Below are 23921 nucleotides of genomic sequence, written 5' to 3'. Positions count from 1 at the left end.
TGAACCAAAGCACTTTAATGGCTTCTCTCCCTCGATTCAAAGCGATTCAACTCCGATCTCACACCCCAAGTTATTCTCCCTTCAATTGGTGGGAAGCCTCTTCAGTGTGAGATAAGTTCTTGATCTAAAGCATGATTTTGATTCAAGTTCTCCGATCTCTCTCTCGAGTTGGTGCAATCGTTCTTACTTGCCAATTCTTTGTTCTTGGAACATGTTGTTCCTTGTGTGCTTGTAATATTGCCTTGGGAGTCTCTAAAGTTGTGGACAACCCCAAGAACGATCTGTATCATCCACTCTTTGTGGGCACTTGAGTAAGGGATCGCCTTGACCTATGTGGTCGGCTAGGAGGAACGAGGTTGAGAGAGACTTGGCCCTTTGTGGGCACCTCAACGAGGATTAGGACATATTTGTGGTGTGACCGAACCTTGGTAAAAATCGTGTGTCTCGTGTGCTTTTGTGGGTGTGTTTTTGTCTCTCATCTTCTTAGATCTTAGATGTACTTAGTTGGTTTTAATTCAACACTTCCATTGTGTTTATTATTAGTATATCTCAATAGTTTTAACTAAGTTCGTAGTTTGAAAGGATCACGATGCCTAAGAGGAGGGGGGTGAATTGAGCTTTTCTAAAATTCCAACAAAAAATAAACCCTAAGCATGAGCCCAACTTCACCCAAGCTACTAGCAATAAGTAAATGCTACGAGATAGACAACAATCGTAAGTCATTATTACAAATACTAACTAAGCAAATATACAAAGTAAAATGCTCGAAGTAAATGCAGAATGTAAAGTAGGGACAAGACGACTCCTCCAATTTTTCCTGAGGTATCAAAGAGCCGGCACTTTTCCCTAGTCCTCGTTGGAGCACCTGCACAAGGGTATCACTCCCCCTTGGTCCTTGCAAGAACCAAGTGCTCACTATGAGATGATCCTTTACCTCTCTAGCGCGGTGGATCCCTCACGACCGCGTACAATCTCCGAGTCAGGTCACGAACAAATCCTCCGGGGTGATCACCGAGCTCTAATCGCCACCAAGCTGTCTAGGTGATGCCGATCACCAAGAGTAACAAGCTATAGACTTTCACTTGACCAAGAGAAGCCTAATGCATGTGATGTGTGCTCTAGGTGGCTCTCATGTGCACTAATGAGGTCCTAACATGGGACTATGATTTTTCTAATCACCTCACTATGTTTTGTGGGCTTGCAATGCTCTAGCAATGAATACAATTGTATATGGGCAGCAAGACACTCATAATGGCTGGTAGAGGGGGTAAAAATACCCCCACCAACCAAAACTAGCAGTTACTGTAGGCTACTGCAAATGGGTGCACTAGACAGTACGATACACCACTGGTGCGCCAACGGTGCGCATCCAATGGCTCGCTCTGATAGCTAGCCGTTGCTCTGACAACGCACCAGATAGTGAATAGTGACTGTCCGGTGGGCACCGGACAGTCCGGTGCTTGGCTAAAAATTGATCCAGCGATCATCGTGCTCTTGAATTTCTTTGGGGTAGAGGGTTGCTCCCGGGACACTCTTGGGCCCACTATGAGGGGAAGCACCGGACAGTCCGGTGCCCCTAGGTCAGCAAACCCAAATCTCTTCCTTAGGTTTTTCTAAACCGTTTTCGTTCTAACTTGTGAGTGAGTTAGAGAGTGACAGCTAACACTAGTTGTGAGTGTGAACATGCACCAACACTACACTAGATTTCTCTTGGTCAAACTACTCATCCACAACCCTTCTTTATAGTACGGCTAAAAGAAAAATAGAAGTCCTAACTCTATACCAAGTGTACACAACTCTTTCGACACTTAGAATATGAAGTCCTTCATCTTTTGATTCGCCTTTTTAAGTCGTCACTTCAAGTTCTCATCTGAGGGATTGTTTTCACCGTTGTAGCACAACTTCCTGCAATGTGACCTAACTTACCATTTACTCTGCAAAACACACGTTAGTCACATATAATCTTACGTTATCATTAATCACTAAAACCAACCAGGGGCCTATATGCTTTCACAGTTGAACAGGAGAATAACGGTTGAACTGACCTCCCTTGTTGATATGTCTATTCTCACAAAACTTCGAAGTTTTTGTTGAGAATTGCAGGTGTAGCCTATTCGCTCCTTCTAGGCTACTTTTAGAAAGATATCAAAGTCCATGCCATTATGGCATAGTTGGTAAACGACATAGTTGCTTGTAATTTATAATGTTTGTGGCTGCATCAACATGTTCATATTCGATCTAGGGACAATAACACACACTTCATAGTGGCCATGGGTACACATGATGCATTTGTTGTGGCAACAATGTACTTCCTTGATTGCAACACCGTCTATTGCATTTTAATGTGATAGGTGGAATCCTTAACTTGATCACCTAGCACCATGTATCTGACTTGCATATGGGCACTCATGGCATCGAGGCCTTACCACCTAGGCCTATCATGCCTAGAGGCATCTCGATCTAGGGTCATCTTGCCCTGAGTGCATCTTAAAGGATGCCAAAGAGGACTAGTTATTGGATTTAGTATATAGGGATGCCTAGCTTTGATCAAGCAAGGGGCTTAGTTCTTGACCTGGAGGGCCACGAGAGGCTGACAGAGCTCCGATGATCCAAAGGGGCCCAAGGAGGCCGGTAGACCCCAAAGTATGAAGTGCCCCAAAGGACCCTAGAGGTCTAAAAGAGACTTAAGATCTTGTGCTCTGTTCTGCATGGACATGGACCTAGCCAGAGCTACACATGGCCCCCTTGGGGCACAGGGCCCCAAAGGTACGAGGCTGGTACCAGCTAAGCCCACTTTGGGTTTTTTTCGTAAAAGGTTTTGGAAGGTGTATTGCTAGTATCTAGGGGTAAGGCTTCCCTGTACACTGATAGATAGTTTTTGTGACACCCCAGGTGTCAATTTCGCGTTATGTCGGGAGATTTATCCTAATCTCGGATGCTCAGTGAAAAATTCTATTTCTCGATCACATCTATCTCCATTTATCAAGTTACTCATGAAAGTTTCACCAAGTTCGGAATTATTCGATCTCAGAACAGCCAAATTTGGAGCCTGTTAAAACTTTTTGTTTCTTGAAGCAAACACAAATTTGAAAGTCAATCTCGTCTCGCAACTCCCATCCAGACTCATTTATTCGGACTCTCGATAGTTGTTACGTTATCCAATCGGTGTTCGAATCCGCTTTCTCGATATTCGGTCTATGTCCAAATACATAGTCCGAATCCGCATTATCCAGTGGAATCTCTGTTGTGCCAATCTCTAATTAATTCTTATGCAAATCAACTTCTTATCTCTATATCATCATTTATCTCTATCTATCAAGTGTATTCTAAAGATTTCTCAAAGTTTGAACCAAATGCTCACATCAAAACATAGATCATATACTTGCTTGAAACTTCTCGTTTGAACATGTGCAAATTTTGAAATTCAACCAACCCTTGTAATCTTGCTCAAACAACTCTATATTAACTCTATAACAAAAGTTATTAAGGGTTCATCTAGAGAAAATGTCAAGAAAATATCGAGAAAATACCCCGATTGCCTTAAAAATATAATTTAAAGCCTTATAATGATGCTACCTTGACAAAAGTGAAACTTTAATTTATATTCAAGATATGAGGTTTGACCTTTAATAAAAGTTGTAGAACATGTGTTATACAACAAATACTATATTTAAACCAAGCCTTGATTCAACCTCTAAGTATCTCAATCAGTGCCATCAAGACAGAATAAAAATCTGATTTCAGGATTCGAATTCTTCTAAGTCTGAAATCAGCGTTGTTCGGGTCGACGTCTCGCGTTCCCTAAAATTTGTTGAAAAACTTAAGTTTCCTCAAATATAAAAGTTGTTAATAACTAATAGAGGCATAACATATTAAAAGATGTCATTCATCCGATTCTGTTTGACATGTTTTGGCACTCAGTTTTTATAAGTTTCCACTGATTTCCAACTCTCTAACACTAGTAAATTGGGGCGTCATTATCTCCTGTTACAACACTCTAATGGTTGAGAGCCCTTAATACGAATCAAAGACCAACATGCCAGCTTCAACCTTGCTATAGACGCCTAGGACCGAATCTGCTTGGAATATGCCTAAATGTCGACATAATGTCGACACCTTTGGCGTCTGCCACATGCTTGTCAGTATGCTTCACAGGAAAACACCTGGACGCCATGCATAGAGCTTGCTAGCTCCATTGCCGCCACTTGTCCATGCTCTGCTGCTCCTCCTTGCCTATAAACAGACGCCCTTGGCCTCATCCTCTCTCTCTCCCCCCACAATGTCGTCGCCCCTCCCCTGCCTCTCCCTCCTCCGCGCCCGGCACCGCCATGACCAAGCAGCAGCTAGGTCTGCGTGCGTGTGCAAATGGAGAGAAGGGATGCGTTGGAGAAGAAGATGGAAAGAGCATGGTCGTGCCGCCCAGTGCTTGCCGGGGCGCGCTAGCGACTTGTGCCCATGGCCTGGCCGGCGGCCGGTGTCCTCTGTTGCCAAGCGTTCTCTGTTGCCGGAGAAGAAATGTGCGTGCGTTCTGAAGGAAGAAGAAGACCCCTTTGGGTCTATGACGTGTGGGCCCAAGGCAGGGTAAGGGTGTTTCAAATTCCAGATTTTTGCTATTTCTTCACAAATTCATATCTCGAGTTTTAGAGCTCCTAAAATCGTAAAACCTGTTTTATTGGCTTCCTTATGAAATGCTCTAACTCTTGGATCTATATGTTGGTATGTTTTAGTGGAAAAGTTTTTCTGTAGAAATTCATATTTAAAAACTGGTTTAGAAAGAAAATGAACTTGCTTCTCTCCATAATTTTATTTATAAAAATCTAAAAATGATGAAACCTGTTTTGTTAGTTAGATATTGTTATACTCCATCAAGGAAAAATATAAAACTTATATGTTGTTCACTGTTTTCTTGGTGTGTTAATTAAAACATGTTAAATAGGAAAAAGATGATTGTTGTGATTGTTATTTTTGGATCTGTAGCTCTGGTGCTCCAAATAGGTTGAAAGTTTTACAGTAGACTCTTGGTGTGATGTTTGGTGACTGGTAAAAATTTCATGAATTGTTGTGCATGTATGATTAAGTTAGTGATTTAACTTGTTTAATGCACCTTAAGTAGTTTTAAATGATTTAAAAATAATGTATAGATGCAAAAATGTAAAATGGTGTTCTACTGTCCTTGCATGGTATTATAGTAGCCTAAGAAAACTCAATATGGTAATGCATCTACAGAAAATAATTAGTTTTAGATTTAACTTGCTCTCACATGCTTTATTGCATTGACAATTTATTATTTTTGTATTAAATAAAATATAAAACCTGGGCATGTGAAATTTATACATTAGTCATAAATTGTTATTACCTTTGCCTCATAAAAATTCCAGCCCCAAATTAGGTACTTTCGTATGGTGCTAAAATAACACCCATTTTATAATTATAAAGAAGAGTTAGTGAAAATTAGAAGTAAACAAAAGCTTGCATGTCTCTTGGAATGTTGAAATATACCTTAGTACCAATTAGAGATTAAATGGTTATGCGCATGATGAGTTTAGTAAAAATTCATCGGTGTCACTGGTGTTAAGTTGAGGTTTATTTGCGCGTGTAAAGTAATAATGTGATTAATACTTAGAACTCTTAGTCGATAGTAGAAATTGTTTTGGCTTATATAGAGAGGTGGTGACATGTCAAAGTAGTCATCGCTTCCTCTATATCTTGAGTAGGGTCAATACGCGTTATGTGTTCATGAATTGGGAAGTAAGCACATGATGGTTTCGAGTTAGAGAATAGTGGTTTACGGGTCATATGATTTAGTGGATGTGTGAAAATACATGTGAATATGTACGTTTATATAAATGTTGTGGCATATGTTGTGTCTCAGATTTCGATAATAATAGGCTAGCCGACGAGTATGTTGTATAGCGGCCTAGGTTGTTGCTCAGGTTAATCAACTTATTAGATGACTTTAAGTTCATGGTCACGATGAATTGCGTGTTGTAGCCCAATTGCGCATGGTTATGACCGCGGGTAAAAAAACAGTAGTGTTCATATGATGTCTAAGCTAAAATGCAAATTAGTGTGTGAAGGGCGCATCGATACATGTATATGTACCGGGTCCGATTATTGTGGTGGATGTGTTTGTTAATTGTGTGTGGTGATTCTAGCGTACAAAATGATACGGATAGAAATTTAGTAAGTCTACTTGTTAGTTCTCCTTTGATTATGTTAACTCTAACAAATGATAAAGTGTTAGAATAATTCAAGTCTCTAGATCAAGGAATTTATTGATTGCTGTTTTGGACTGCATGCACTGTTTTAGTTGTGCTGTATATTTGATGAACCAAATTGTGTTTTCTGTAGATATGTGCTATAGAAAAGTGGTAAATAACTTTATTATCTTGCTGGTGTTAAAATTTGACAGCCATAGGTCTGACAGTTAAGGAGTTATGCTTTTTACAAATTCAGTAACTGAATCTGTCCAATTTCTGTACAGATTTCAGAAACTGCATTGTTTGCTCAATTTAATGTTGCAATCTGTTTATGATCGTTATAAGAAAGTTGTAGATGCTTTTCCGATCTTGGTTGTGTTAAAATTTCATAACTAAAGGCCTGACGGTTTAGGAGTTATGAAATTTGCAAACTAGTTGTTGTGTTCTGTCCACCGTCAGAACAGATTTCGAAAACTATGTTGTTTGATTTAATTAAACATTGAATCACTTCTTAGTGATTATAAAAGTTATGTAGTGCTTTTGCTGAGATTTCCAAAAAGTCTTGGATCACTATTTTTGGTGGTCTAAAGAATAAGTTATGAACGTTTACAGTCTGAAGACTGAATCTGTCCAATTTGGGACAGCAAGCCTTCTAGTGTCTTTTATCCTTAATTAAATATTGAATCACCTTGAGATGTTTATAAATAATTTGTAGAACATTTAATTAGCTTTCCAGAAAGTCTAAGATCACTTTGTTTGGATGTCTGAATCTTCAGTTATGGATTTTTAAAGTCACAGGTCTGAATCTGTCCAAATCGGGACAGAGCTGCTGTGATTGCACTTTTGACCTTGCTAAGTGTTTAATCGTGCGGTGATGACAATACCAAAGTTGTAGAGCACCTTCTAAGATTTCCAGAAAATCTTAGTTTGCTAGTTTTGGATTAATATTTAAAGAGTTATGGTTAAAACAAGCCACTGCTGTGCTGCTGTCTTAATTTTGTTGTATTTTGTGGATTGCTCTACTCTGTGGCGTATGTCACCGTTTCCTCGTTTTGATTTTGGTTGAACACGCAGTAACGATAATATAACTAATATAAGTGAGCATAAGTATGTAGGTAACTAGTACACGCCTCGCTAAATTAGGGAACTAAATTGGTTAAGGTCTAATACGTGTTCGCCTAATAAATAATTGTAAAGCCCAATTAAGTGTCTAGTTCCTTTTCAACTAAATCTGTCTACATATCAGTCATAGGAAACTTAAGTACTTAACTAACCTAATGTTAAGTAACCAATGAATGATTAAAGTGAATGTGATAAATGCTTGCACGTGTGATGTCGTATTGCGCTGGTTAAGTCTAGAAGGTATCGGTCGTCTTTCTAATGGTAGTAACTACGTATGCCCGATGACGTGTAGATAACTAAATCTAACATGTGGTTGTTTGCGGTGTCTTACAATTAAATATTTAGTTCACTACCGTGTATTGTATATCTTGTGATAACTTTTCATTATATTCATACATATGCATCTTGCACCTCATATAGGACCGAGAGATGATGATCGAGCCAGTGATGTGGTGCCAACCACAAGATGCAGTTGGTGGACGACCTGAAGACTGATGGACTTACCCAGTTGATGCTCGCCAAGCGAGTACCCCCCCAGCAAACACTACCTAAGTGTTAAATTAAAGGCAAGCCCCGGTTTTATGCATAACCGTTATTGTATGTTATTTTACTACACTTAATGTTTGTAGGCTTGTACTGTGCACTTAAGTGTAGGAGTTGACTGAAACCCTAGTTGCATGAACTCAGGTTCCCTTTTGAGATGGATACTAGTATGCTAGGTCGAGTAGCTGCTTTACTAATTAGGGATCTTGGTAGAAGTCGAGTGATTTTTCTAGCACTCGCGCGAGGTCATGAATTGGTTGTATCCACTTTGATAACAGAATGGTGATGGTCTGTGGACACGAGTCCATGGGGACGCGTGGTCTACGAGATGAAAATTGGAATAAGGATTAACGTGCGGATACCTGTGTCAAGCGTTTGAACGTACTAAACACATACCGAGAAATATGGTAAATCGGTAAGCCTAGTACCTGAGTGAACCTGCCCGCAGACATATCCCCTCACGCGACCTGAGACGTGGTCTCCCATTCCGGTTATGGTGGGTACAAGTGCGGTCACTGCACGACGGCAGTCGGGGTCAGTGAGGCATTGTACGCCAAGGCGGTGAGCCCTGATCTGTTGCCAGGGAATCGACGGGGACGGTTGATGTGTGTGGGGACGGAGTGCCTTGCCACGTCGTGTGTTTAGGTTTACCTTGCAAGGATAAAAACTCGATTCGAATCGTCTGCTTCTCGCAGCTAATGAGACTGCTTGATCCATTGTACTGCATTGAGTAATAAGTGGAAATGAGGTGACTGGCAAAAGATGTTGATTGATAAAATGTTTGATACCATGTATGAATAGCTAGGTACACATCTAGTATAAAGGATTCTACTAAAACTTGAAAAGCTAAAACTTGATTTTAGACTCAGCTAGTGCTTTTGGCAAACCAAACCCCTCAGCCAAACAGCTGCATGTCTAGAGGTAGAGGAGTAGACTCCTCACACCGGGTAAGTCTAGCTGAGTATTAGTATACTCAGCCTTGCTTGTGGCATAATTTTTGCAGGTTCCCTTAGGGTGATTGGTTGCTGGTGTGACTTGGCCTCCATCCCTGCCACCGGGATAGACGGTCGAGTGGGTTATTGCTTCCGCAGGAGAGGACCAGGAGGAGTAGTGTGGCCAGACTTCGCCATGTTACTCGGTTCTTCTCCGTTAGTTATTTCCGCTGCATTAAAATTTATGGTTATTATTTTTGAAACTCTGATAATGTAATCACTAATGATACTTATTAAATTTGTGGTATTATGTTTTATTGTATTTCTCTGTGCCTCACCTTCGTGTGAGCTAGTGGTATTCGATCCTGGTAAGTGGCTTTATCGGACTAGATCCGAGGGACTGACAGATTATTCCTGTTTAAGTGTGTTGCTGCCCTTAAGGGTGCGACTTGGGCACTTAAGCTGGAATAATTCGGGCGGTTCCGCCACAGTTTTGCGCCTTATGCAATTGGGAACCCAACATACACCAATGTTGAGGGACCAAATATGCCTATCGAGGGATGTAATATGCATGTAGAGGGATCAAATATGGGTATTGAGGGGAAAATGGTATGTGAGACACAACACCACTACCAAGACTGATCACGTTATGCCAGGTGTTACTAATGATTTCTTTGGGCACAAAGACGTGGGTCAAGACGACGTCGAAGTTTAGGTTGGTAAAAGAAAACAAGTGAACTTTTTTCGTAGCAAAATTGCATTATTATTCTGAGTCATCAACATTATTTATGAAAGTATGGAGGCTTTAGAGGAGACCGCAACATAACATTTTTACGAAGAGTCTAAGGGTTGTACCCAAAAATCACAATATTGTGATCTGTTATTTAGTTGTTGATACTTTAAGGTCAATTCAGTTAGTCTGATGTTAGCTTCAACGAGTGTTATTAGTTCTAGCAAAACTCCTTCTAGAGGAGAACAAAGTGTATGCTAACATGTAATGTACAAAGAAGCTAGCGAGTTCGTTGATTATGGGTATCGAAAAGATCCACGTGTGTAGGAACTATTGTATCCTATATTGAGGTGAGGATTATGAAGGCTTACAGAGATGTCTAAATTATAGTGCTAATAGATACAAGACGAACAAAGATTATCTCGGGAAAGAGAATGGAGCCTCTGATGAAGACCTCCAGTTAGTAGTATTATAATGTTCTAAAACCAGTAGATTTTTTTGTAAAAATCCTAGAAACTTCGCCCAAGTGTATTTGATGCCCAGGATAATGAACAAAGATCTTTTGCCTTTTTTCTTGTCACATTTTTATTAGAGTTAAATGCATTGTAGCCCATGTACTTGTCAAGAGATGTCATTTAGGTATACGAACTTTGGAAATACATTTATGGGTCCTTAAATTTATTAAGTGGCATACCGCAGTGGTCGGTATGATCCAAAGATGAACTTATCATTTACCATTTTTACAAGTTCTTAGCATGTTTAAGGGATCCAGAAATGCATTTTCAAAGTTTGTGGATCTAAGTGACATACTTAACATTTAACTCCTTTTATTATATCAAAAAAGTTTAAATGCATCAATAGCAAGGAAATGCATGAACTATGTTTAGGATCATTTTACATACATGATGACTCTCTTGTACATGTGATTTTATTTTAGAATGTGAACATCATTACTCCGTTAGTATTACCTGTTCTCTAAGTATCATACAGTGACGTTCAGGTTGGCTATAGCAAATAAACATATACTCCCTCCGTTCTTTTTTATTTGTCTCATTTTAGTTCAAAAATAAACTAGTTGGTGACAAATATTCGAAAACCGAGGTAATATGTGATTGGTTAGCTGTACCGTCTCGTCCCGCGTCACCACGTGCGTTGACTTTATCTGAGTTTGTGTTTGGTTGCCTGCACGTGTGAAGTGCAGGCTGTATAGACAGACATAAAATAAGTTATATTGGTTGCATCCACACGTACGCCTAAAACAGTCGTACGTGGTTGGCCAGGCTCACGCGAGATTATACGCGTGGGTACGGTCATCCAATCAGGCGTATATGTACCAAGTACCGGATTGCATCATCATCGACACGTAGATATATGTTGCTACGGGGCAATTATATCGGTTCCACGGATGCCTAACTGAATTTTGTTGTCACTGCCGTGGGGGCTCTCATGCTCCAATCTTCATGGAGTCCACTCCACAGAATCAGATGGACATGGATTTGCTTCCCATGCCAATTGCAACGAGAAAGGAAACATGTTTGAGAATTTTCGTCATGAAAAACCTGCAGGTGGACTCGATTCAGCAGTTAATCAGTTCGGGCACATTTATCTCCTTGCGATCATGGCTGAAGAATCTGAGGGCCGGATCCATCTATGTCTGCACGTATGGGTCATGGCGTGTCTGCAAGCATGCACACTCTACTGCACATATCTGCTGCCAACCAAACTCTCCCGCGTTGTTCTTCTTCACAAGCAACGCATGCAACTCTCTTCAGCGCGCCTATATAAACGGCCGTGGGCATGCAGCTTACTCACTCACCACCAGGTCACCATCCAATCCAGCAACCAGCACCAGCACCAACCTGAGCAAGCCTTGCAAAAAGAGCTGCACTATATCCATCGATTCTGTTCTGATCTTGTTCGCTAGCTTGAGTGTTCAGCCCGGGCTGCAAGCCTGCAACTAACCACCTGCACTGCAGCGTGATTAGCTCTACAAATCGCATCCAGCGGGAAGCTGATGAAGCTTGTGTACATGGTGACCCTCCTACCGTTGCTCTTCATGTCCGGCGTTCTTGAGGCTGCAGGAGCGGGCAATGACAGCTCGGCTGACGGCACGAACGGCAACTTGCACAGCTCTGGCACCAGCAGACCCGCCGCCGCGCCCAGGGGAAGGTCGCTGCAAGCATCGCAGAGCAGCGTGTACAGCGTCGACCGCTACGGTGCCCGTGGCGACGGGAGGAACGATGACACGCGGGCGCTGGAAATGGCGTGGAAGGCGGCGTGCGCCTCGCCACGGCCGGCCGTCGTGCTCGTCCCTGACGGCAGGCGTTACCTGCTGAAGCTCCTCACCCTCCGCGGCCCGTGCAAGTCCAGCGTCACGCTCACGGTGAAGGGCACTCTGGTTGCATCGCCAAACCGGGCGGATTGGAGCGACAATGACAGGAGGCACTGGATCGTGTTCCGGAGCATCGACAAGCTCACCGTCAACGGCGGTGGCGCCATCGATGGCAACGGCGAGAAATGGTGGCCTCACTCGTGCAAGATCAACAAGGCTCTCGTAAGTGTGGCGCTGGCCCGTTGGTCGATCTAAATATCTATAAGCTTCTACTTCACAGATACAGGCAAATGTAATTGAATTGACCTTTTTTTTTGTTTTCTTTTCTTTAGCCTTGCAAGGAGGCTCCGACGGCTCTGTCATTCCACTACTGCGTCGACCTGAAAGTGGAGGATCTGAAAATCGTGAACAGCCAACAGATACACATGTCAGTCGAGGATTCTGCAAATGCGCTGCTGGCGCGGTTGTCCATCACAGCGCCTGGCACCAGCCCTAACACTGACGGCATCCACATCACTCGCAGCAAAGATGTACGCGTCACAGACTGCAAGATCAAGACAGGTAAATAGCATGTTCAGGATTTGGATCATATACAACATATGCCATTGTTGTGTCTTCAAGCTTCACTGAACTTAGTTCCCTTGTTTTACTGAATTTTGCAGGGGACGACTGCATGTCAATCGAGAACGGGACTCACAACCTCCATGTCTCCAAAGTTAACTGTGGTCCAGGGCATGGGATCAGCATCGGAAGCCTAGGAGACGACAACTCAAGAGCAGAAGTCTCCGGCATCACCATAGATTCAGTGCAACTACACGGCACAACCAACGGAGCACGCATCAAGACGTACCAGGGAGGCAGCGGATACGCCAAGGACATCACGTTCCAAAATATGGTTATGTACGACGTCAAGAACCCGATAATCATCGACCAGAACTACTGCGACAAGGCTAAGCCATGCGGAGAACAAGAGTCAGCAGTGCAGGTCAGCGGTGTCGTCTTCAAGAACATTAGAGGGACGACCAGTACCAAGGACGCCATCAAGATGAACTGCAGTGAGAACGTCCCATGCCAAGGCATTACCTTGCAGAACATCGACCTGAAAATGCAGGACGGCAAGGGCAACACAAGAAGCACTTGTCAGAATGCAAAATGGACAGAATTTGGGACAGTTCGCCCGCAGCCTTGCACTGCCATAAAGTAGGGGGCAATTGAAGTCTGTTGCTCGTGCTTTGTAGTCTGTACAGATGGAGTAGTCATACTCATGTATATATATACCGCCAACTCTAGTAACACCGTACATGCGGTCATGTATAATATTGTTTTGCACTGTAGATGCATTGTTTGTAGATATAAGTTTAAAATAGAAAATGAGATAACGAGTGAAATAGGAAGTCTACTAGAGATAGTTTAAGATCCATAAAAACTTCAACTTATAACTCACTTGTCAAAAAAACTTATAACTGCGTATTTGTTAATTGGTTCATTCATGACCGAAATGTATAGTACGTCTTTTATGGAAATAAAGTAGCAACAGCTGATATTTCTAGGAATGGATACCCTAGTTTAGTAAATCCATGTCCTCTAAGGGCTCTTTTGGATCGAAGGGTAGGCATAGGATTTTTGGAGGATTCATGTTTCTATGGACTTTTTTTTTCTATCTACGCCTTTTGTTCACAGGAAAGGGAAGGAATTAATCTATAGGATAACAATCCCGTTGTTCAATTCATAGGAAAATATAAAAAAGATCGCAGACCTCATGTAAATTTTCCTGGCGCGAATCAACGCATCGCTGCGTACGTGCACGTTGTTTTGCATTTTGGCGGCAAACCTTCCCTCTTCCCACCTCCTTGTACAGAAGACCAAAATCGATCCTTTCCTATGGTGCTACCAAAAGGCTTTCCATCTAAATTCCTATGTTTTGAGTTTCCATAGGATCGACGAAATCTAGCACCTCAATTCGTATGTTTTTCTCATTCTTGTGTTTTCCTACCCTGTGTTCCAAAGGGGCCCTAAGGTTACATGCAGCTTAAGATTTGTAGCCTACAATTTGTGGATGATGTGGCTTGTCACAATGGAAAAATATGACTCTGGGAAGAATCCATAACTATTTTGTTTTTTTTTTTCAACGAGCTTTACCAAAAATTTGACTGTAGGAATATCTAAGTATCGTGAAAAATTACGTGTGGAGATGAAGGTGTTCAACTGTTCATGAGTTTATGATCTAGAAAGTGTCGAATTCCAAAATCCGTGTCGACTCGGCCGATTCTATGTTCATATTTATTTTAGACATTTTTTTACCAAAACGATTCTCATAAAAGCGGGCTAAAAACTGAAATAGTTTCTCGTGGACAAAAACTAAAAATAAGCCAAAACAAATAGGCCCAAAGACATGCGACAGAGACGAGAGAGATGTCGCACATCTAGAATTTTATATCATTATTTAATATTTATTTTTATACAATTAATATTATTATCATGCCTAATCTCTAAACTATTAAAATAATTATAAAGAATCATAATCTGTTTTTTTTTGCTAAATTATGCTATTAGCTATTATCAACAAAATTTAAACTGAAATTTTAATTTGTACGTAAATAAAATAAAAAAGATAAATCTTATTAGGTTGTAAATTGAACCAACTCGTTTAGAGATAAAATAAACTAATAAAATACTTTAGTAGATTATGTGAACATTGTACGGTGGAGTAATTTGGATTTTTTTTCCAAATGGAAAATGTAGAGACCGCCAGACCTCTACCGAAGCTTTTTGTTATTCATACAATTTTTTTGAAACGAACCAAACAAGAGAGCTACCGATTATATTAGTAAAGAAGAAGTGGTCCGGATCGGACTAAACAACAGATAATAGGCGGTTGGATTGGGACATCAACACGCTGACATCATACAACCCAACTCGTCGGTTGGATTGGAACATCAATACGGCACCACAATCACCGCCGACACAGAGCGCCCAAACAACACAGGCAGCGACAACCCACACGAGAGCACACAAAACTGCTAAAGGTCATCGCTGTCAAGCAAAGATGCAGAGCTTCCAGCAACTCCGACTTCCCAAAGCAGATGATAGGCGAACCAAACGAAAAACAGATAAATAGCTCGAAACGAAAGGTCTCAACAGGTCATCGTTGCCGGGCTCAAGGCACAGAGCAGCTCCGACTTTCAATCTTGACCCTCCGCCCCGCCTCTCGTTTTTGCCCGACCTTCGAAATATTGTGGACCACGAAGAAGGGAGGTTCGCCTCATGTTATCGTTGACGAGCCACATCCCCTGAAATAGCATCTCCGACTTCACGTTGCTGAGAAGCAAAGCAATAGCCGAAGGCAAAGTCATGGCCAAGACGAAATTCAGAAGCGACGTCTTCAGGAAGGGAGTGACGTCACCGTGACGCCACTGTCGCCTATCCGCGATCGACCGAGCTTTCACCCAAGGAAGATAACGTTGGGGATGCGACGCCCTCAACAGGTGAAGCGGCACCCATGAGCGTCACCGTCGCCGAGACTTTCGCCCAAGAGCTCCCAGCACAGCATCTGGCAGAAACCTCGAGACACAACAAGTTGCCTCCGTCGTCGCCACTGCCCCGTCGTCTCGCACAATGATGAAGATTTTGGGGCCTGTCGCCACCACCACCCTGCGCTAGCCCGAGTCACTAGCCGACGCAGCCGCAGATGAGAGGAGGTCCAGCCACCGCCATTCCGACCGACTGCGCAGGCCTGCCGGCGCACCAACGCCGAACTCCACCCCCGCTCATGCGCTGGCCCGGGACCAGCCTCCCAGCGCCTCCGACGGCTGGCACACGGAGACCGCCAACCTCGCGCGCGCCAGATCCATCCCTCCACGGGCCGACACTGCTCCCAGCCCTAGGGGCGCCAGATCTAGCCCTCCCCGCATCAGTTGCGCGAGCACGCAGTCAAGGCACACCTCCAACCCCCCGAGCATCAGGGATGGGCAGATGCCGCCACCGGGCCATCCACGCGGGCGCGCACCCAGCCGAAGGCTAGCTGCCTGAGTGGACGGACAGCGCTGCCACGGGTTGGACGCGTGAGCAGGGCAGCAAGCACCCCACCACCGCCTTCATTGCTAGCCGCGCGGGCAACCCACCAGCTAGCTCCGGCGGCGGCAAGGCAAAGAGATGGGGAGGGAGGGGAGTTGGCGGCGGCTAGGCTTGCAGCCGCCCAAGTCGCCAAAGGGGCGACGCGGGGGCCTAGTAGCTTTCATACAAATTACAACCTAATAAGATTTATTAGGTTAAGTGGTTCATCAGTTGTTGCAGCCACAGACAGAAGGAGGGAAGCTCATCACAAGTAATGAAAAGTGATGAAAGTTAAGTGCAAGAGACTCCTAGTTTAGTATGAGGTTTGAGGCACGGGTACCCGCTGGACGTCGTTAAAGGTGTCCTCGTACTATCCGTCGAGGTTGCGGACGATGCCGAGGCCTGCCTTCTTACTCCCGCTGCTGCTCCGCCCCAGCCTGAGTGCCCAGACCGAGCACGCCGGGCGGCGGCGAGCATTCCTCCTCCGGTCGCCGGCGGCGAACAAGCCGGTAGTACTGCTGCATGTTAGCAGAATCGACAGATAAAAAGAAATACCAACAAACTACAGAGCACGACACACAGATTTACGTGAAAACCCATTTAATACGAAGAGAAAACTGTGGGCACCAGCCAGATGAAACCTTTACTATGATGTGGAGTATTTACAGAACGCCATCCTTAGACGGTGGCTTATAAGAGAAGTAATGATTGTGACGCGCCATAAAACCCTAATTAGAGTCAATAATATATATTGTCGGGGCTCTACTCCCTCGACACCATTTGCGTGCAGGGCTGCTGGTCGATGGACCAGTTGGCATCGCTACGCTCTGGCCCAAACCTCCTAGTGACGGTACTCCGCTCCACTCGCCAACACGGCCTGCATATGCAGAATTTGAATCACAAACTCAACAATCTCCACTAGTGATGACAACGGGTTTGAAACCCGCGGGTTTAATATTAAACCCACACTTCTACCCATTACCCGCGACGTGTACAATATACTACCCATTACCCGTGACATGTACAATATATATATAGACACACAGGCACATGCATAAATATACATGTATGTATATAATATATATACACACACATATATATATATATATATATAATTACATATATACACACACATACATATATATAGACACACACATGTATATATACACACATACACATATATATCCATTGTGGGTTTGCGGGAACGGGTACAACATTTTCATACTCGCGAGAAAAAATCTAACGGGTTGAGAATCAAACCCGCACCCGTACCGCGGATACAAACTCACACTCAAACCCGCACCCTATAGGGTTTTTACCCGCGGGCATGCGGGTAAAATATGTCCGTTGTCATCCCTAATCTCCACCTTGAGACAAATTCTATCTTGTAGCCAATAACTTGTAAGCAACTTTCTGAATAATAGAACGAGTAAACTGTTGGTGCCAACATAGCCACTAGGGCTAAGCAGTTATACCAACTAAGTTCGAGCAAATCTCAAACTTAGCTCCAGGAACATGTTTAGTTATCATGTTAGCTGAATTCAAATGTGTACTGATCTTGCATACCTTCAATTTACCTTTTGCAACTATTTTCTGGATATAATGATACTTAATATCAATGTGCTTTGTCCTCTCATGAAACATCTGATCCTTTGTAAGGAAAATAGCACTCTGACTGTCAGAGAACAATGTAATACAAGATGTATCTCCACAAAACTCAGCATGTAGACCTTTCAACCAAATGGCCTCTTTGCTAGCATCACAAGCTGCAACTTACTCTGCCTCTATAGTAGACAAAGCAACGGTGGACAATAGACAAGCCCTCCAACTGATTACACATCCACCAACAGCGAATACATAAAATGTCAATGATCTTCTTTTGTCCAAATCTGCTCCATAATTTGAATCAACATGTCCAACAAGTCCCTCTTTGACCTTGCCAAACTACAAACAAGCATTAGACGTACCACACAAGTACTTGAAAATCCACTTAACAGTTTCCCAATGTGTTCTACCAGGATTAGTCATGTATCTGCTAACCAAACTCATAACATATGACAAATCGGGGCGTGAGCAAACCATAGCATACATCGAAGAACCAACAACACTAGAATAAGGCACCTTTGATATATACTTTAAATCTTCATCTTTGGTTGGACAGCAAATGACAACTTGAACTGAGGAGCAATGGGAGTACTTACTGAATTAGAATCATGCTTATTGAAATGACACAGAACCTCTTGAATATAACTGCACTGACTGAGAAACAACGAACCAGATTTCCTGTCTCTCACAATCTCCATGCCAATAATCTTTCTAGCGGCTCACAGGTCCTTCATCTCAAACTCACTACTTAATTGTGCCTTTAAGGTAGCGATCTCCTTCTTGCTCTTGCCGACAATCAACATGACATCACCATATAACAACAAATAGATAGGTGAACCATTAACAAATTTAATATAGACATAGCTATCATACTGGGACCTTTTAAAGCCACTAGAAATCATAAATGAATCAAACCTCTTGTACCGTTGCCTCAGAGACTGATTCGAACCATAAAGGGACTTCTTCAATTTGCAAACAAAATTATCCTTACCAGGAACCATAAAACCCTCATGCTGATCCATATAAATTTCTTCCTCTAACTCTCCATGTAAGAAAGCATTCTTCATATCTAACTGTTCAAGCTCAAGATCTTGCATAGCAACAATACTCAAGAAAGTATGATTAGAGCTATGCTTTACAACTAAAGAGAAAACATCATTATAATCAATTCATGGATTTGGATCACAAACTCAACACTGCCCACGGTCGCCAGCATCACCTGAACTCTGGACATGATGTCCTCTTGCAACAGCAGCCGACAGCCGCAACTCGTTTCCCCTGGTCGACGAACTAGGAAGCAACTAGTAGCGACGATATGGCTCTCGCGTAAGGGAGAAGAGGACTTGTAGTGCTTTCCACAAGTTGTCCCGTCCTCGTGGCTGGCTCTCGCGCTTGCCAACCAAATGATCTGAGGCTCAGGACGCGCGGCAGTCCCAGATTGGGAGAAGCTTTTCATGTCAGCGCCACGTGGCCGTGGTCGGGTGGGCACGTAGGCCCTGCGAAGATTCTAATGCTTCGTTTGGATGTCGATATTGGAGGGCATGAAATTGAATTGGATTCAGTATCAAATCAACTATGGTATTAAAATGAGATATAATTTCATTTCTATTGTTTGGATGTCACCGAATCGAAGCTTGAAATTGTGTGGTTGAATTCTACACAATACAGAGGGATGATGCTATGAATTGGAAGAGTAAGTTTCTAGTTATAGTCTAATTTCAGAGAATTATGTCTTTAATTTCAAATCTCAATTTCATGTGTGTAACTAAACAATAGAATTTAGAAAAGTTGATTATAATTCTCAATTCTATGCTCTGATATTGCATCTAAAGGGGCTGTAAGAGGAATTCACGTGCGGCCCCGCGTGTCATAGGCGCGTCCACACTCCACATGCAGGCGGCCAGATGAGAGGGTCTGTCATTGCCGGTATTTAAAAAATCTCTTTTATAGCCCCTCATATATACTAGCTGATGGTCCATATAAATATAAGAAAAACAAATTACTAAAGTGTTATTTTGTAAATTTTGATATGTGTTTGTAGGCCTCCGTGTGGTGAATGTGAGTGTGTAAAAGATAACGTTTACATAAAAGTAACGACGGGACGCCAGCTGCTTGCCCGTTTGGAGATATAGATTTTGTTTGTTTAAGTTTTTTTCAGCCTCTAGCCCAAAAGCTACTAAGGACTTCTAAAAGTTCAGCTGAAAGCTAGCTTTTATAAAAATCGATATATTAAAAACCATACAAAATCAACAAAAACATATAATCGATCAAGCCATTACAGTAATAGGATCCATCATTATCTAAATCCTGAACACGATGGATATCTTTATCTTCCTTCACGTAATCACAGATTCTCTCCAAACATGCCGATATATTTCTGTGAACCTGGTTCGTCTGTTTGAACGTTGGATACCAATTTAGCAAGGCCACGCACCAGATTCACACCACCAAGACACTTGACAGCAAACCTAACTCAACAAACACCAGGCCACCAGCTTCCAAATTCCGAAAGCCTTCACCGTGAAAAAAAGACTATCATGAGATTTTTGAGATGATTATGTAGCATTCACTGATTAAAAAAGAGTACTGTTATATCCAAAACTTGACAACAAAGAACATCCAGGGCAAAACAAAACCCAAAGTTTTTTTTTGAAAGTTGACAACAGTTCTTAACTATAACATAGAAAGTGCATTTAGACAGCACAAACCATCCTAAGCCTCTACTGTCTCAGTTGGGGCCTCAAGCACAAGACCCTTGGTGGGCTTCGCCAGCAGGTCCGTGTACTGCTGGAACGGAGTCATGGAGAACTTGGTCTGACTCCAGAATTCAGGAGTAAGGAAGCCGTAGGTCTTCATGAGGCAGTCGAAGGTTGCCTGCGCACAACCAAACCAGATGGCTTATGAATGGCACTGGATAGACATATATAATAACGTAGGACTATGAATTAAATTGCAATACAGCCAAAAGGTTAATACATGCTAACAGATCGAGTTCTGGTGTAACCACATAAGAGACTTATATACTTTAGAATTTCCAATACTTCAGGACTCCATGATAAGTCTCCGGCACCATCACAGAATATGCAACAAAAAAAATGATGTGTGCAACATGATTCAAACCCAGGCCAGTCACCTCAACGACGATTGGCCTCTACCTCTACGGCAGAAGTCTGTTTGTGTTATATGAAGAGGTGATATTATAAATATACATACTAATGATTGGAAAGTAAAAAATGCGATGATGTTTGAATAAATATCTCATTTAAACAAGATCTACCTATATAATATGTAGAAACCATAGAAACGTACAGGCAACTAACTAGTATACGTAAATGAAAGAATGCTGCTATGTAAATGTAGAACTTTTGGAAGATAGTTTAGAACTTTATACCAATTTCTGACCATGTTCCAATAAAGGCCATTAAGAATGCACAATTTCATGCTAGAGCAAGTAGGCAGCCAATAATAAGTGTCCAACCAATATGAAACCACAGCAAAACTAGTATAACCAAGTATGAATTAGAAAACCGCATGAATCAGTAGCTCATCGTTGCATCTATTAATACCAGTCCTAAGGTGCCGAAATTGCACATGCCTAGGTGTATATTAGAAACGCAACATTATAGTATGAATAAGAGCAAAACGGTCTTCGTAGTAGTACCTTGACGAAGTTGCCAAGGGTCTTAGTGGAGCCACGGGACGAGGTGAAGACATCCTCAATGCCAGCGAACTGCAGCACCTTCTTGGGCACGCGCGCGGCGACGATGCCAGAACCCCTGGGCGCAGGCACCATGCGCACGGTGACGGACCCGCACTTGCCGGTGACCTTGCAGGGCACGGTGTGTGGCTGCCCAATCTTGTTTCCCCAGTAGCCTCTCCTGACGGGAACAACGGAGAGCTTGGCGAGGATGATGGCGCCGCGGATGGCGGTAGCCACCTCCTTGGCGCACTTGACTCCCAGGCCGACGTGGCCGTCGCAGTCGCCCACGACGACAAAGGCCTTGAAGCGGGTGCGCTGTCCGGCGCGGGTCTGCTTCTGAACGGGCGTGATCTTCATCACCTCGTCCTTGAGCCCCGGCACGAGGGTCTCGATGATCTGGTGCTCCTTGACGGGGAGCGAGTGGAGGTAGATCTCCTCGATCTTGGTGATCCTGTTCTCCTTGACGAGGCGGCCGAGCTTCGTAACGGGGACCCACTTCTCTTCCTCCTGACGCGGGCCGCGACGGCCGCCTCGGCGTCCGCCACGGTCGCCGCGCCCGCCGCGACCGAAGCCGCGGCCAAACCCGCCGCGCTCGCCGCCACGCTCGCCGCCGCGCTCCGCCATGGACGGGTAAAGGGGAGAATGAGGGTGGGATCGCTGCGACGCTCCGGAGGGTGATGGTGGTTTGGGGGCTACGGCGGCGCGAACAGTGGCGGTGCTGGACGGGTGGAGGTGTTTATGTGTCAGGATAGAACTAGGGTTTTCCAGTAGATGTTGCGACGGAGGCCATGGGCTGAAACATGGGCCTGGATCCAGTAAACATTCCAGGATTACAGCCCTAAGGCTCGTTTTCTATAATCGACCTTCGAGTTTTGGTTAACGGGCCATACACAATGCAATCGATCCCACCACACGGTCGGCTCGTCACAGACTCACAGTATCAGTCGAATTTTGTTTAACGGACCATACACAAATCAATCGAATTTAATCGGTTTGTATGAAAGGTTTTTATTAGTTTTTACAATAAAATGTTTTCAATCACTTTCCATTTAAAAATTGTTCCATATTATAGCTCTTATAGCACTATATTCTTATATAAGAACTAATAGATAATTCTGTACTTTAAAGATTAAAATCATTCCTAAAGCAAGTCCTAAATGAACTACATATAGACTACATATGGTGAAAAATCAATATAGCAGGTTCGAACTATTCAGCATGACCAACCCTATGGTCGCGCCAACTATCGAGAAATATTTAGTAGTGAAATTAAGGGGTGGATCGTAAAACCAAGTACGAGAGGTAAATGCAAAAGGGGCACGACGATTTGGACATGTTCAAGCTCTTTCAATGAGACAATACCCTACGTACATTGCACTATGGTGTCTATTTCTATGCAATATGATCAGATGATATGTGCTGGATGGGCGCTATTATTTCTTTTATAGTCCAAGGAGGTGTTGTTGATTAAAAAAGTCTATCTAGTCGCTAGCTAGATAAGGATAGAGTCCGGCCTTACCAGTCCCCTCTTAAAACATGGAGACTTATCTCTATCTTAAATGTGGACTCTCTTATAAGTCGAGATATGTTGTTTTTATAAAGATATCGTTCTTATCATGAATTTACATCTTCCCTTATATCTATCAAGTAGGAAGATCCTTCTCTACCACATGTAGGCCAAGCCGACAAGCCCCTTCGGTATCTGAGTCCGACAGCTTGTTCTCTTGACTTTAATCTGTACTGGTTTCTACTATTTCTACATTGTTTTGTCTTTATGGATTGCAGATGCAGCAGTGCGAATAATTGGCTTTAATCTAAAGTGAATAGCCTACGAGTCCCTCGAGTTGAGTCCGAGTCCATAGGTCCCACAGGTCAATGTCATATTTATTGAAATGTCTTCGGATACCCTTGGTACATATATGTAACATCACTAGAATATGCAGATCCTTAGTGGCCAATTGTTCTATCCTCTCATCAGATATCTCGAAATCCATGGCCTCAAACACTCTCTCCTCATCATCCAGCACATTGGCTTCTCAATCTGCCCCCTCCTTAGGTATGATTGTTAAGGTACTCCAATCCACAAAAACACCTAGCTACTCAATAACATCAGGTCCCTTTGTAAAAGTATCGCTATCACCTAAACCGCTAACAACACATGCACCTCCAACATCTAGAATAGCTTCAGGGAATTTTTGCGGTCTACAATCAAAGCTGGTCACACTAGATGTGGCTTTTGACCCAAATGAACTATGAATTTTATTGTAATCCTCCTTTTCAACTACCTCTACTACAATATCTCCAACCTTTTGTGCTAACATGCCCTTGACCATCTCCTTAGAAGTGCTCATTAGTTCTTAATTTCCGTTGACCTATATAGTCATTCTCTATTGTCCATACTGTAAGAGTTTGAGTGCAACCCCATATTATCTTGATGTCCATATTATCTACAAATTTGTCTCTAAGTTGTAACTATGATTCAAATCAAACCACAAAATGTGTTGTTGCTCGCCCATTTCGACCATACCATAATCCAGATTAGTTGTATACTTACCGCAACAAGCAACTAGTGTAAAAGCATTGCAAGGATCAATTTTGATAACATCAACAGTAACATAGAAGCAGGATAGGAGTTAGAACAAGCTAACTCCGATAAAACTATGAGTTACCAACAGAAAACAGAAAATTTAGATTACTAAGACGA

General features: G+C 42.8%; 3 protein-coding genes and 1 long non-coding RNA gene across 5 annotated transcripts; 2 read left to right on the top strand and 2 right to left on the bottom strand.

Moving 5' to 3' along the window:
- The first annotated feature begins 4052 nt into the window (after window positions 1-4052).
- Window positions 4053-13193, top strand: LOC103644217 (polygalacturonase). The gene is made up of 4 exons (XM_008667413.2): window positions 4053-4581; window positions 7743-12081; window positions 12192-12420; window positions 12522-13193. Exons 2-4 carry the CDS (start codon window positions 11542-11544, stop codon window positions 13061-13063), a joined length of 1311 nt encoding a protein of 436 aa, XP_008665635.1. The 5' UTR covers window positions 4053-4581; window positions 7743-11541; the 3' UTR covers window positions 13064-13193.
- Window positions 12606-16536, bottom strand: LOC118476188 (uncharacterized). Its single transcript, XR_004855665.1, has 2 exons — window positions 16253-16536; window positions 12606-12958 (listed from the first exon to the last, which is right to left on the bottom strand). It is a non-coding gene; the product is annotated as an uncharacterized lncRNA (long non-coding RNA).
- LOC100381951 (uncharacterized) lies at window positions 14666-16095 on the top strand. Its single transcript, NM_001174724.1, has one exon. It carries the CDS (start codon window positions 15548-15550, stop codon window positions 15878-15880), a length of 333 nt encoding a protein of 110 aa, NP_001168195.1. The 5' UTR covers window positions 14666-15547; the 3' UTR covers window positions 15881-16095.
- Window positions 16537-19710: 3174 nt separating the features above from the next.
- LOC100383062 (40S ribosomal protein S2-1) lies at window positions 19711-22037 on the bottom strand. 2 transcript variants are annotated; one of them, XM_008646192.3, is made up of 3 exons: window positions 21179-22037; window positions 20226-20391; window positions 19711-20030 (listed from the first exon to the last, which is right to left on the bottom strand). In XM_008646192.3, exons 1-2 carry the CDS (start codon window positions 21839-21841, stop codon window positions 20230-20232), a joined length of 825 nt encoding a protein of 274 aa, XP_008644414.1. In that variant the 5' UTR covers window positions 21842-22037; the 3' UTR covers window positions 19711-20030; window positions 20226-20229. The 2 variants fall into 2 exon arrangements, with proteins under 2 accessions (XP_008644414.1, NP_001169209.1); NM_001175738.1 differs by having other exon boundaries at window positions 19761-20391; window positions 21179-21905.
- Between the last annotated feature and the right edge of the window lie 1884 nt (window positions 22038-23921).

Source organism: Zea mays, chromosome 1, assembly GCF_902167145.1.
Source record: "Zea mays cultivar B73 chromosome 1, Zm-B73-REFERENCE-NAM-5.0, whole genome shotgun sequence".
Classification (NCBI taxonomy): domain Eukaryota; kingdom Viridiplantae; phylum Streptophyta; class Magnoliopsida; order Poales; family Poaceae; genus Zea; species Zea mays.
The sequence above is the reverse complement of the archived record's forward strand: the minus strand, read 5'-3'. Positions and strand labels throughout refer to the sequence as shown.